Genomic DNA, 14,020 nt, shown 5'->3' on the forward strand with positions numbered 1-14,020 from the left:
ATTTATAAGCTAAACACCCTTGAAATAAGCAGAGAGAGTGATTACTGGTTGCAAACTCAGTGTGTACAGGGATAAGAGTTTTAAATATGATGCAATTAAAAAAAATTTTTTTTTCTTGACATAGAGTCTAAGTCTGTCACCCAGGCTGGAGTGCAGTGGCAGGATCTCAGCTCACAGCAACTTCTGCCTCTTGGGTTCAAGCAATTTTCCTGCCTCAGCCTTCCGTGTAGCTGGGATTACAGGCGCACACCACCACGCCCAGCTAATTTTTGTAGACAGGGTTTCACCATGTTGGCCAGGATGTTCTTGATCTCTTGACCTTGTGATCCTCCCGCCTCAGCCTCCCAAATGCTGGGATTACAGGCGTGAGCCACCGTGCCCAGCCGCAATGCATTTCTTAAATGTATTTGATTTAAAATTAGCCGGGTGTGATGGTTCTCTAAATGTCTCCTGCCTCTGAAATGTATAAAACCAAGCTGCACCCAACCACCTTAGGTACATGTTCTCAGGACCAGTCATGGGCCATGGTCACTCATATTTGGCTCAGAATACATCTCTTCAAATATTTTACAGAATTCTGGCCGGGTGTGGTGGCTCACGCCTGTAATCCCCAGCACTTTGGGAGGCCGAGGCAGGTGGATCACCTGAGGTCAGGAGTTTGAAACAAGCCTGGCCAACATGGTCTCTACTAAAAATACAAAATTTAGCCAGGCATGGTGGCTGACACCTGTAATCCCAGCTACTCGGGAGGCCGAGGCAGGAGAATTGCTCAAACACAAGAGGCAGAGGTTGCAGTGAGCCGAGATCGCTCAACTGCACTCCAGCCTGGGGGACAGAGCAAGACTCTGTCTCAAAAAAAAAAATTTATTTTTTTCTTCCAGAGTTTGACTCTCCTTCGACAGAACCAACTTTGGACAGAAGGTCCAAAAAGCTGCTGAGGACAGTCTTTGCACTGATTGCACTGGCAGGATGATGGGACCTTGAAAACAAAAGCCGTGTCTGGAATGAGTGAAAGACACCGTGGTTTTGGGACCAAATACAGAAGACCTTTTTTTTTTTTTTTGGTGACAGAGTCTTGCTTTGTCACTCCAGGCTGGAGTACAAAGGCACGATCTCTCGGCTCACTGCAACCTCTACCTCCTGAGTTCAAGCGATTCTCATGCCTCAGCCTTCCTAGCAGTTTGGACTACAGTTTGGACTACTACGCGCCACCATGCCTGGCTAATTTTTTTGTATTTTTAGCAGAGACGGGGTTTCACCATATTGGTCAGGCTGGTCTCAAACTCCTGACCTCAGGTGATCCACCCGCCTTAGCCTCCCAAAGTGTTGGGATTACAGGCGTGAGCCACTGCGCCCGGCCTTCGCCTAATCTTTGTTCCCTGAGAAATTACATCTATAAAAGTTGGGTTCTACTTTTGAAAAACTTGGATCAGGTGATTATCTCAGAAACAGTTTCCTCCCTGGCAAGATGGTTTTCCTAATCAGTGCCCACACCCACCATGAACCATTAAAATCACGGTGAAAACCACGGTCCCCCTACGCCAGCCTTTGATCCTGATGGTTCAGCAGGAAGATGTTGCTTGGCTGAAGAAGGAATTGAGTGAGGTTCCTCTGCTGTTAATTACCTCCAAGCTATCACTACATCATGCTGCTGCCTTCGAACAGTCTCAGTGGAAGTGAGTGACCTTCAATCACTCTACCCAGCTACCCCGAGTAGCTGGGATTACAGGCATGAACCACCACACCCAGCCACCTTGAACAAATCTCAAGTGCTCTCAGCCGAGGGTTTTCTCCAAGATTAAGCGAAATTATCCACATAAAGCACTTAGCACAAAATAAGTGCTTGGTACTTGTTGATGAGAATGAAATAGAAGGTGACTAGTTGGTGAGATGAGGTGTTTTTTTTTTTCTGTTTTTGTGTTTTTGTTTGTTTGTTTGTTTTTGTTGTTGTTGTTGGTTTTTTTGGACAGAGTTTCGCTCTTCTTGCCCAGGCTGGAGTGTGGTGGTGCGATCCTGGCTCAACGCAACCTCTGCCTGCTGGGTTTAAGAGATTCTCCTGCCTTCTCCATGTCTGCCATTTAATCAGCAAACGTGCTGTTCAGCAACCACTAATCACTATCGGCTGACACTTTGATAGGCTTGATAAAGATGACAAGTTGTTGAAGCCGTTTTCTCTTCTTTGCGTAATATTAATATCTTCACCACAGTTCTTGGGCAAATCATCTTTTTTTTTTTTTTTTTGGAGACAGGATCTCATTCTGTTGCCCAGGCTGGAGTGCAGTGGTGCAGTCATGGCTCCCTGCAGTTTCCACCTCCTGAGCTCAAGTGATCAGCCTCTTGAGTAGCTGAGCCTGCAAGCACATGCTACCGTGCCTGACTAACTTTTGTATTTTTTTGTAGAGATGGGGTCTTGCTCTGCTCCCAGGCTGGTCTCAAAATCCTGACCCTCAAGTAATCCTCCTGCCATGGCCTCCCAAAGTGCTGAGATTACAGGCATGAGCCCCCACGCCCAGCCACCTTGAACAAATCTTAAGTGCTCTCAGCCGAGGGATTTCTCTGCGATTAAGGGAAATTATCCACATAAAGCACTTAGCACAAAATAAGTGCTTGGTACTTGTCGATGAGGATGAAATAGAAGACGACAAATTGGTGAGAAGTGTTTTTTATTTTTATTTTTTGTTTGTTTTTGTTTCGGTTTTTTGGTTTTTTTGAGACGGAGTTTCGCTCTTTTTGCCCAGGCTGGAGTGCAGTGGTGCGATCTTGGCTCAACGCAACTTCCGCCTCCCAGGTTCAAGATAGTCTCCTGCCTCAGTGCCCCAGTAGCTGGGATTATAGGCACCCGCCACCACACCCAGCCACCTTGAACAAATCTTAAGTGCTCTCAGCCGAGGGTTTTCTCCAAGATTAAGCAAAATTATCCACATAAAGCACTTAGCACAAAATAAGTGCTTGGTACTTGTTGATGAGGATGAAATAGACAGTGACTAGTTGGTGGGACGAGGTTTTTTATTTTTTTTTCTGTTTTTGTGTTTTGTTGTTGTTGTTGTTGTTGGTTTTCTTGGACGGAGTTTTGCTCTTCTTGCCCAGGCTGGAGTGTGGTGGTGCGATCCTGGCTCAACGCAACCTCCGCCTGCCAGGTTTAAGAGATTCTTCAGCCTCAGCACCCCCCGAGTAGCTGGGATTACAGGCATGAGCCACCGTGCCTGGTTAATTTTTTGCATTTTTAGTGGAGACAGGGTTTCACCATGTTGGACAGGCTGGTCTCGAACTCCTGACCTCAGGTGATCTGCCTGCCTCAGCCTCCTGAAGTGCTGGGATTATAGGCATGAGCCACTGCACCCAGCTGAGAAGTATTTTGTTAAATAACACTTTTTTTCCCCCAGCTCCATCATCTGTTTGCTTTGGCCATCACAACGCCCACACTCTTAAAGAAGGTCTCCAAGGCTAGAAAGTTCTCCCACTCGAATTTGGGTAAAATATGAATATGTTTGCAACATACTGAGGCGTGCCGTCTTCCTCACATCCACCCATGGACTCCGTGGAAATCAGAGGGCTCCATCTTCGGGAGATTTGCTTTTGTAGTGCTGGCTGCATCCTTAGCACTCTGTGGGTCCCTGATACAAGTGCTGGAATCTCTCGGGCTCAGTATTACTAAATGAGTAGCCAGCTGCATCATGCAGGGACCCAGCAGGAACCAGATGGCACGTTCAAACAAGGACAAGTCAGGAGGATTTATAAAGGGACGATTCACAAAGGGGTGGTGAGGGGAAGGCAAACCACAAAGGATAATGCAATTACACGAGCTGGTGAGGCAGAGCTGTTACCCATGCTAGGCCCAGAGAAGACAGCCAGGGCAGCGAGTGGTTCCCAGACACCCAAGGCAGAGATTCGTGTGCAAAGAGCCGCCCTGAGACGAGTGTGAGTTTCGCTGATAGGTGCAGCCAGTTGGAGACACATCCACAGGGAGGAGGCAGGAGAATAAATACTCTCATCTCACTCTTCCTCCCCTCTAATTTTCCAAACCTCCTCTTAGCCAAATACCACTGGAAGCCAAAGGCCAGGGGAGCCTATTGAGGCCAGCCTCCTGGGGCAGGGTGGAAAAGAGTGGGATGTGGATCTGGAGGGGCAGATGGAAGTTATCTGGCACATTAAATAAATAAAAAGTGATATGACCAGTGATACAAACCAAGGATTAGAGTTTGTCCAATTGCTTGCAACTGGGGTCCTTTAAAAAAAATCGGCAGGTGCAGTGGCTCAGGCCTGGAATCCCAGCACTTTAGAAAAATCGGCCGGGCGCAGTGGTTCACGTCTGGAATCCCAGACGTGAGCCGGGATACTGTGGGAGGCCGAGGTGGGTGGACCACGAGGTCAGGAGATCGAGACCATCCTAGCCAACATGGTGAAACCCTATCTTTACTAAAAATACAAAATTAGCCGGGTGTGGTGGCGCACGCCTGTAATCCCAGCTACTCAGGAGGCTGAGGCAGGAGAATCGCTTGAACCGGGAGGCAGAGGTTACAGTGAGCTGAGACTGCTGCATTGCACTCCAGCCTGGCAATAGAGCGAGACTCCGTCTCAACAAAGAAAGAGAGAGAGAGAGACGGAGGGAGGGAAGGAGGGAAGGAAGGAAGGAAGGAAAGGAGGGAGGGAAAGGAAAAAAGAAGGAAAGAAAGAATCAATTGAAATTGATCCCTAACTTAAATGCCTCTAGAAAAACCTTCAGCTTTTGTTTTATGACTGGATTTCCAAAATCTAAGTTACTGTTACTCATGTTCACACACCAGTCTCTGACATGATTTATCTGTGATTCTGAATATTCTCCTGTCTGAATATTCTGGCATGTGGCAATTGGGGATGGCCCCCTACTTCCCACCCACTGAGGAAGAACCATGTGGTGCCTCACCTGGCTGAACGGGAGCTCTTAGGCAGACCACCGTTCTGGCCCCACCGGAGAATGCTGGTCACAGGCTTTGTGAGTCCTTCCCTTGCCAGTACGCTGTCCTATGGGTCCAGGTCGGAGTGGGAGAAGCAGGGAAAGGGGACAGAATTTGCTGGGGGAACCATGGCTGAGGACTGGAGGCAGAAAGCACCTTCCCTATGTAACTTTCTGTTTGGAGGAACGGAGGCAAGATGGTGCACTTCCGGGTTCTTCTTCACCACCAACTTTTCCCCCACGTGCGCGCGAAAATGCAGCCGGCGCCCGGGAAGGTGCAGATCCACTGGGCATGCGCCAGGTGACGTCATCCGAAGAGACCAAGATTTACCTGGTCGCACCTGCCCTCAACGCCCCCCACACGCCCGTGCCCCGCCTATTGCCCTCCCACTCCTAGAAAAGCCGCTCTTGGCCATTGAGCCACGCGGCCTTCTCACAGCCCCACTCCTGTCGGGATGTTGAGACCCTGGGAAGTCCGTCCGAGAGCCCCACGGGGGGACTCTGCCGGCCTCCTTCGCCAGAGGCCGACAGACTTCACCCCCACACCTTAGGTTACCAAAATAAACTTGCAGTTTTGCTCCTACACTTGCCTACCCGCTGGTTCTTTTGTGCCCGCTCGGCAGGTCTTAGAAAAACAAATCACTTTCCACATACTGAGAGAAACCTAGAAAATCATCCTTTTTTTTTTTTTTGAGACAGAATTTCGTCTTGTTGCCCAGGCTGAACTGCAGTGGCACCACCTCGGCTCACTGCAACCTCCACCTCCCAGGTTCAAGTGATTCTCCTGCCTCAGACTCCCGAGTAGCTGGGATTACAGGCACTCGCCACCACACCTGGCTAATTTTTGTGTTTTTAGCAGAGAAGCGGGTTTCATCATATTGACCAGGCTGGTCTCGAACTCCTGACCTCCGGTGATCCACCCACCTCAGCCTCCCAAAGTGCTGGGATTATAGGCGTGAGCCACCGCGCCCAGCGGGAAATCACCTTTGGATCCTTGTGATGGAAAACACTAGGAAGGAAAGCCCACAGCCTTCTAAAGTCACAGTCACAGGCAGGGTTGGGGCTCAATTTGCCATCCTCCCGGGCTGGATCCTAAGAACAGAAAGAGTGGTCAGCTACACGGTGTGACTTGAGGGGCTTCAAAAGGCCTGCTGAACCCCAAACGATCTCCCCCACTGGCCTGAGATTCTGTCTGAAGTTTCCATCATTTGAGTCATTTCTTTGTGCTAAGAATTTCCTTCCAGAAGTTGCCTGCTAAAATGTACATGCTGGCCGGGCGCGGTGGCTCACGCCTGTAATCCCAACACTTTGGGAGGCCATGGTGGGCGGATCACCCTGAGGCCAGGAGTTCAAGACCAGCCTGGCCAACATGGTAAAACCCCATCTCTACTAAAAATACAAAAATTAACTGGGCGTGGTGGCGGGTGCCTGTAGTCCCAGCTTATTCAGGAGGCTGAGGCAGGAGAATCACTTGAACCTGGGAGGCAGAGGTTGCAGTGAGCAGAGATCGTGCCACTGCACTCCATCCTGGGTGACAAAGCGAGACTCAGGCTAAGAAATAAATAAATGAATAAAATGTACATGCAGCCATAGAAGGATATGGGACTTACTTTTCATTCACTTTGTTTGCTCAACATCTTACTTCCCTTCTTAGGTTTCAAGATCTCTGCCCCCTCATGAGAATTTGGAGGACGCGGAGCCTATCTTCTGCCATAGACACCTTGCCAAGAGGTACAGCATGGCTGTGCCGGTCCTTCTTGTACTCAAGGCAGGGGCGCATGACCCAGGGTCCGGAACTGGTGACACAGCAGAATTTAGGGAGCGTTTACTTCAGCAGCAGGTGGCAGGGGTGGCTGCAGCCATGCTCCCACAGTTACTGCTTATGGCATGATTGGGGCTGAAGTCAGGAGTTCGAGACAAGCAGGTCCCAATTGCTACATGGCATCTTCTGTTCCTGCCTATTTTCCAAGCCTGTTCCTCAGCCTTCCCGAGAGTCCAGAGCTTACCAATATTCTCTTACTAAATGCATAAGCTGCTTAAATCAGACAGAACCGTCTTCAGCTGCATGAGACTAAGAACGCTGATTGATACAAGAGGGGACACATTAACTCAAGAGAAGCGGTCAGTGCACCAGCCACAGGTAGGTGCATTTGTCTAATTTAACTAGTTGTCACCTTAGGAAACAGCAGGCCCCAGGGAAGGTTTTTGTTGATGGGGAGAGGAAATCAGGAGAGTCTGGTCTGATGTTGCGTTGGCTGATGGGACTTGCCCCGAAGGCTTCAAGGTAACCTGAGAGGCGTCGCCGGCACCAGGCTGGGCGCAGTGCAGGGGGGAAAGGTGGGGTCATAATAAGGGTAAAGCCTAACAGGGCCTGCCGCTAACGCTGTTGAATGTGGGGCCTGAGACGGCCTTGTTCAAACCTCCCTAGAGCCTCCAAGGGAAGTTTCTGCTTTGTCGAAGGACGGTCACTGATTTTCTCTCTTTGATTTGCCTAAACATTTCTGCTGACAGTCTGCATGGTAATAGCAGTTTGGGGGATTTCTAGCTTCTCTCCCTCCCCATCCCTGCCCTGTTGCGTTTAATTCCTTTATGATTTCGTAAGCAGGGATTAAAAACTTTGAGGACAGTGTAAATTCTAAACGACCCAAGGACGGGGCTGTGTCTTTGTTATCTTTTCTCTCAGAGAGGAGCACAAACATTGTCATTGAATAGAGGGAGAAGGGAAGCTGAGAATCTAGTGAATACAGATACTGAACATCTGCTAAGAAGTTGTAAGCAATTTTTTTGTGAAGAGTTAGGAGGGTTCACAAGCGAGCAGAATTCATTCCTTTCTGCATTCCTCTTTACTTCCCTTCAGAACGAGGACTGTCTGGCAGTCAGCTTACTGACTGGATAAACCCGGGGCCAGTTATTACTCTCTTAGTTTCTCCACGGAAGAGTCATGTCTATCTGCCAGAGACTCTGGGTATGAAGCCAGGGCACCTGGAGAGGGCCCAGCTAGAGGTCAATTAATTAATTAATTAACTTATTTATTTATTTTTGAGACAGAGTCTCGCTCCATCGCCCAGGCTGGAGTGCAGTGGTGTGATCTCAGTTCACTGCAACCTCTGCCTCCTGGGTTCAAGTAATTCTCCTGTCTCAGCTTCCCGAGTAGATGGGATTACAGGCACAGGCCACCACACCTGGCTAATTTTTGTATTTGTAATAGAGACGGGGTTTCACCACGTTGGCCAAGCTGGTCTCGAACTCCTGACCTCAGATGATCCACCCACCTCCGCCTCCCAAAGTGCTAGGATCACAGGCCCGTTCTGACGGCAGTGGCCGGTCACACAGCAGGTGAGAGGCCACATCTTACGATCTTACGTCAGACCCTCCGGCTGTGCTTTGAAATTCTTTGTTGTTGTTGTTGTTGTTGTTGTTGTTGTGCTATGGAATCCTTGCCTTGCTGCATCCCCAGGGCACTGACTCACCGTCTCCAGCACACGCTCTTGGAGTTTTTTCCAGTAGGTTGCATTGAATTGCGACCCTTTCGGCTCTGTGGAAGTCACCAAGGGGAGGACATTAAAAAATAATCCAAGGGAAACCACAAAGGAACATTAAACAAATACACACAAGCTGCATTTAATTTAAAAAATATTTATGAGACACGTTACCTTTTATTTCTATAAAATGTCACCTAATAAATATTTTACCACGATAATAAGGATGAATTATAATGATGGAAAAAGAACTTGGGCGGGGGGCGGGGGGGTGGAGATGAGGAATGGAAACATTTTAAATTTTAATTGAAACTTCAATTCGTCAGACTTGGCCTCTGCATCACATCTTGAAAGCCAGCAGAGAAAAGAGATAATGTCCTGTTGTGTGCGGACCAAGTTTCGAGCCTCGGCACACGGGCAGGTCAGTAAACGGAGGACCAGTGGCAGCGGCTCTTGATGACCTGCAGCAGAGGCTTCTTAAAAGTGAGGACGATGAGGGTGCAGGCCACCAGCAGGGTGAGGCAGCTGGGGAGGATGAGCACGAGGTAGAGCAGGCCCAGGTCCAGCCGTTCCCACTTACAGTCCTGAGGCACGCCCCCGGGTAGCTCCGCCAGGCGGATGATCTTGGAGGAGAGGTTACACGTGACCGTGGCCCAGTCGGCCACCGTCTGCCCACGCTGCAGGGCCCCCCAGCCGTCCACCCCGCAGCAGTCATACGGATTCTGACTGAGGTAGATGGTCCGCAGACCTCTCGCGAGCTGCTCAGACACAGCCTTCTGGGGAAGGGCTGTGAGCGAGTTTCTACGGAGATCCAGGGTCTCCAGGGCCAGGCTGCCCCCAAACCTTGGGAAGGTGGTCAAGCAATTTCCCGACAGGTCTAAGTCCCTCAGATTCCCAAACCCAGAGAAGTCCAATGCCATAAAGTTGGAGTGGAGGCCCATGTTCCTGAGAGACAGGACCTGTAACATGGGGGCAACATCCCGGAGTGGGGCGAGGCTCCCATTCAGAACCCCCCAGTTGCTTGAGAGGTCTAAGGAGGTGAGGGAGGTCCCTTGGAAAGGGCAGTCTGGCAATGCCCCCAGCCCACAGCCCTCCAGAGAGAGGCTCCTTAAAGATGCCATATTCCTGAAATCCACACAGCTAGGGGGGCCCACCCCGTCCGAGGCAGCTGGCAGGGGACAAAGTGAGATCTGATTGTGGCTCATGTCAAGTGTAGTGATGTTCCTGGCATTGGCGAAGAGGCCAGGGGGGACGCCCAGGAGCTGGTTGGAGCTCAGGTTGAACAAGCGCAGGCTGCCCAGGCAGCTGGCGAGCCCTGGAGTCAGGTGCAGCTCCGACAGCTGGTTGTGGCTCAGGTCCAGCTCGGTGAGCGCTCCAGGGGGCTCGTGCTCCCGAATGTGAAGCGTCATCAGGCAATTCTGGTTGAGGTTCAGGCGGGAGAGGGAAGGCATTTTCCTCAGGAAGCCGTCCGGCAGGTACTGGAACTGGTTCTGGCTCATGTCCAGGAAGCGGAGATGGGCCAGGTCGCTGGAGGAGAATTCTTCCCAGAGGTTGACGGTGGTGATGTTGGTCACATTGCCGTCCACAAGGAGGAACTGGGCCACCATCTCCCTTGGCGACGAGGTGTTGTACAGGTCCCTGTAGAAGCCCATGTTGTTGTCATGCAGCAGGAGGGTATGCAACTTGCTGTCCTGGGGCAGCAGCGGGAAAAACAACAGCTGGTTGTGAGACAGGTCCAGCGTCTCCAGCTCAAACGCAGCCTCTCCCCCGGCGGCGAGGAACCACTCCAGGACGTTGTAGCTGACGTTGAGGGACTGCAGCTGTGTGAGCCCGAAGTCCACAATGCAGGGGAGGTTGTTGTAGGCCAGGTTGAGGTGTCTCAGCTCAGTCAGGCCGTCAAAAGCACCTCCCTCAATCTCAAAGATGTAGTTCCTCTGCAAATCCAGCTCCCGGAGGCGCTCCAGGCCCTCGAAGATGGAGTCATCCAGCCGCATGAGGGTGTTCCTCGCCAGGGACACGGACTGCAGCGAGGAGAGGTTCTGGAGCATGAGGGCCGCCATGTCCTCCGTCAGGGAGTTTCCTGACAAGTCCAGCCTCTGCAGGCCTGGCAGGGTGTGCAGTGCCGCTGCCGTCTCTTTGTAGTTCTCTGAAAGGCAGTTGTCCCCCAGGACCAGGCTGCGCAGGTGGCCTTGCTCCCGGAAGGCGCCGCGGCCGATGCGTTCCAGGTGGCAGCTGTGCAGGCTGAGGCTCTCCAGGAGAGGGTAAGCCTGGAGGGAGTGATTCCACAGGGCCTTGAGAGGGTTGGCATCCAGGATGAGCGTCCGGGCGTGGGGCGGGAGGCTGCTGGGCACCGAAGCAAGGCTCTGCCCTCGGCAGTCAGTGTCTCCACCCACCTGCGGCCAAAACCACACTGGTCAGCAGGGAGGAGGCCCAGAGGCAGGCATCTATGCACAGACACTTAGTTCACTTATCAGACTGGCCCTGCAACCGCCGGGGATGTTCGCGTTCAAAACAGGATAGAAAAGGCCGGGCACAGTGGCTCGTGCCCGTAATCCCAGCACTTTGGGAGGCCGAGGCGGGTGGTTCCCTTGAGGTCAGGAGTTCGAAACCAGCCTGGCCAACATGGTGAAATCCTGTCTCTACAGAAAATACAAAAAACTAGCCAGGCGAGGTGGCGGACCCCTGTAATCCCAGCTACTTGGGAGGCTGAGGCAGAGAATTGCTGGAACCCGGGAGGCGGAGCTTGCAGTGAGCCGAGATCGCGCCACTGCACTCCAGCCTGGGCGACAGAGTGAGACTCCATCTCAAAAAAAAAAAAAAAAAAAAAAGAAGGACTTGAGAGCTTTCCCCATCCTGAATTGTCCAGGGAAGTAAAGTGGGACTGCAGTGGAGAAGCGAAGAGCCAGGGGCGGTGCGGGGACTGGAGCCCAGGGCTCTGAATACCCAGTCCAGTGCTTTTGCTGAACAGGGCTCTACTCTGATTGTGCAGAATAAGGAGGCGGGAGGCACAAGGCCACCCAGGTCACACTGCAGAAAGCACACATGCCAGGACACTTTAATTCAGCCCCATGTTTCGCAAAATTGGCAAAAACAACAATCAGCCATAGGATGTCATTTAGGTGTCTAGGACAAAATGGTTTTTTTGTTTCTGTTTTTTGAGATGAAGTCTTGCCCTGTCACCCAGGCTGGAGTGCAATGGCACCATCTCAGCTCACTGCAACCTCCGCCTCCTGGGTTTGAGCAATTCTCCTGTCTCAGCCTCCCGAGTAGCTGGGATTACAGGCACACACGTCACCAGGCCCAGCTAACTTCTTTTGTATTTTTAGTAGAGATGGGGTTTCACCATGTTGGTCAGGTTGGTCTCGAACTCCTGACCTCGGGTGATCTGCCCGCCTTGGCCTCTCAAAAGTGCTGGGATTATAGGCGTGAGCCACTGTGCCCGGCCAGAAAAAAGTTTTCAGAGTAAGTAAGACAGAGGAGCAACGACATTCCTTTGTACAAGTTCATCAGTGACACGAGGGCAGCGGTTGCCTGCAGTTGTACGCTCATTCCCAGAGGGCAAGTGCGGCAACAGGAGAAACATCCCGAGAGAGGAAGAAGCACAGGTTTGGAGGACAGACTCACGTCTGCATCTCGGCTCTACCACCACTAGCATGGAACTTCTTGGAGCCTCGGGTTCTTTATCTGATCATTAAAAGAAAACCTTCCAGTAATTAAACATGGATACTGCATTGACATGTGGAAAGCTAAACTCTTGCGCCACCTCAGCCCCTCTCTCAGAGAAACACCAGTCACCTTCTGTTCCATGTTTTTCTGGATCTTTCCTAAGATATTACCTAGCTTTGTCTAAAAACAAAAATAAAACCATACTCTGCAAACTGTTCAGTAACCTATTTTTCTCCCCCTGTCAATAACATACGACAGACTTACTGCCTTGGCAGTACAAATACATTTGGTCATGATCTTTTCAGGAAGCATATGCATTCATTTCATGAACAGCATGGTGGCTGAGAGCAGGAGCTCCAGGGCCAGTGCTCCAAGGCTCTGCTTTTGGTCAGATGGGTGACTTTTGGATGGTTACGGAACCAAAAGAGACCTCCTCCCTGTAAAACCAAAATTATACTCGTAATTTTCTCACAGCGTTTTTTTTCAGGATCAGGTGCGACTGTTGACGTGAAACACGTTTACTGCGCTTCATAAATGTTAGCTCTAATTATTAGGATGATCTAATTAAATCATTTCCTACTGCTGAGCATTTGCGTTTCTCTAATTTCCAGACGAACATTCGAATGGATTTGCCAAAGTCTTTCCACATCCCCCCTCCCTCTTTGGTATTTTGATTGGGGATTGCATTATAATTACAAATTACTCTGGAAGAGAACTTACATTTCTTTTTTTTTTTTTTTTTTTTGAGACGGAGTCTCACTCTTGTCGTCCAGGCTGGAGTGCAGTGGCACCATCTCGGCTCACTGCAACCTCTGCCTCCCAGGTTCAAGCGATTCTCCAGCCTTAGCCTACCAAGTAGCTGGGATAACAGATGCCCACCACCATGCTGGGCTAATTTTGCATTTTTAGTAGAGGCAGGGTTTTGCCATGCTGGCCAGGCGAGTTTCAAACCCCTGACCTCAGGTGATCCACCCGCCTTGGCCTCCCCAAGTGCTGAGATTACAGGCGTGAGCCACTGCGCCCGGCCAGGTGTGTGTCTTTATGTGAGTGAGTGTTGCTGTCCTCCCTGCGTGGGGACTCACTGGAGAATGTCAGGGGCTTTCTTCACGCTATGGGACGCTGTTCCTCCACAGCTGCTGCAGTCGGGGGTCACACCTCTGCAACTCCCGGTGGCCCCACTGAAGTGATGTAGAAGGACACATGGCCATCCCAGAAAAGCTTACCATGTCCACTTTCTTTCTTCTTTTTTTTTTTTGAGACGGAGTCTTGCCCTCTTGCTCAGGCTGGAGTGCAGTGGCCGGATCTCAGCTCACTGCAACCTCGGCCTCCCTGGTTCAAGCGATTCTCCTGCCTCAGCCTCCCAAGTAGCTGAGATCACAGGTGCCCACCACCATGCCTGGCTAATTTTTGTATTTTTAGTAGAGACAGGATTTCACCATGTTGGTCAGGCTGGTCTCAAACTCCTGACCTCAGGTGATCCGCCTGCTTCAGCTTCCCAAAGTGCTGGGATTACAGGTGTGAGCCACCACACCTGGCCAACATCTACTTTCTAATGAGGTCAAATAGATCATGTGATGAGGGCCAGTGGAGGGGACTCATTCTCTCCAATTCTCAGTCCTCAACTCGGAACAGCTGCAGGAAACCCGCTCTTTGGGCTCCCCGGCAGCCAGTTCTCTACTCCTGCCCACTGGGCCAGATGGTGTCAAGCAGAGGGTCTAGCCTGAGCTCTGAAAGGCTATTCGTTTCTCTCTCCTCTTCCTGTGCCTGGGAACCGCTGAATAACTACTGTGCAGTTAATCCTTTATTGCCTCTGTAAGAGAATGCTGGAGGTCAAACATAGCAGAGATGAATAATAATATGAGTGATAACGGATAAATGCATAGCACTTACTACCTACCAGGCACTGTCCTGAGTGCTTTTTTTTTTTTTTTTTTTTTTTTTT

At 50.7% G+C, this 14,020-nt stretch overlaps 1 protein-coding gene and 1 long non-coding RNA gene across 3 annotated transcripts in view; both read right to left on the bottom strand.

Moving 5' to 3' along the window:
- Positions 1-4,605: 4,605 nt before the first annotated feature.
- LOC111544332 lies at positions 4,606-8,056 on the bottom strand. The gene is made up of 3 exons (XR_002732116.3): positions 6,544-8,056; positions 5,918-6,025; positions 4,606-5,001 (listed from the first exon to the last, which is right to left on the bottom strand). It is a non-coding gene; the product is annotated as an uncharacterized LOC111544332 (long non-coding RNA).
- Positions 8,057-8,553: 497 nt separating this feature from the next.
- Positions 8,554-14,020, bottom strand: part of NRROS (negative regulator of reactive oxygen species) — a 21,754-nt gene continuing 16,287 nt past the window's right edge. Inside the window, exon 3 of one of the 2 annotated variants that reach the window (XM_023214812.3) lies at positions 8,554-10,805. In XM_023214812.3, the coding sequence (XP_023070580.2) occupies positions 8,835-10,805 (1,971 nt within the window). In that variant the 3' untranslated portion in view covers positions 8,554-8,834. The remainder of the gene's footprint in view (positions 10,806-14,020) is intronic. The other variant, XM_023214813.3, reaches the window with a different exon arrangement.

Source organism: Piliocolobus tephrosceles, chromosome 2, assembly GCF_002776525.5.
Source record: "Piliocolobus tephrosceles isolate RC106 chromosome 2, ASM277652v3, whole genome shotgun sequence".
NCBI classification, from domain to species: Eukaryota; Metazoa; Chordata; class Mammalia; order Primates; family Cercopithecidae; genus Piliocolobus; species Piliocolobus tephrosceles.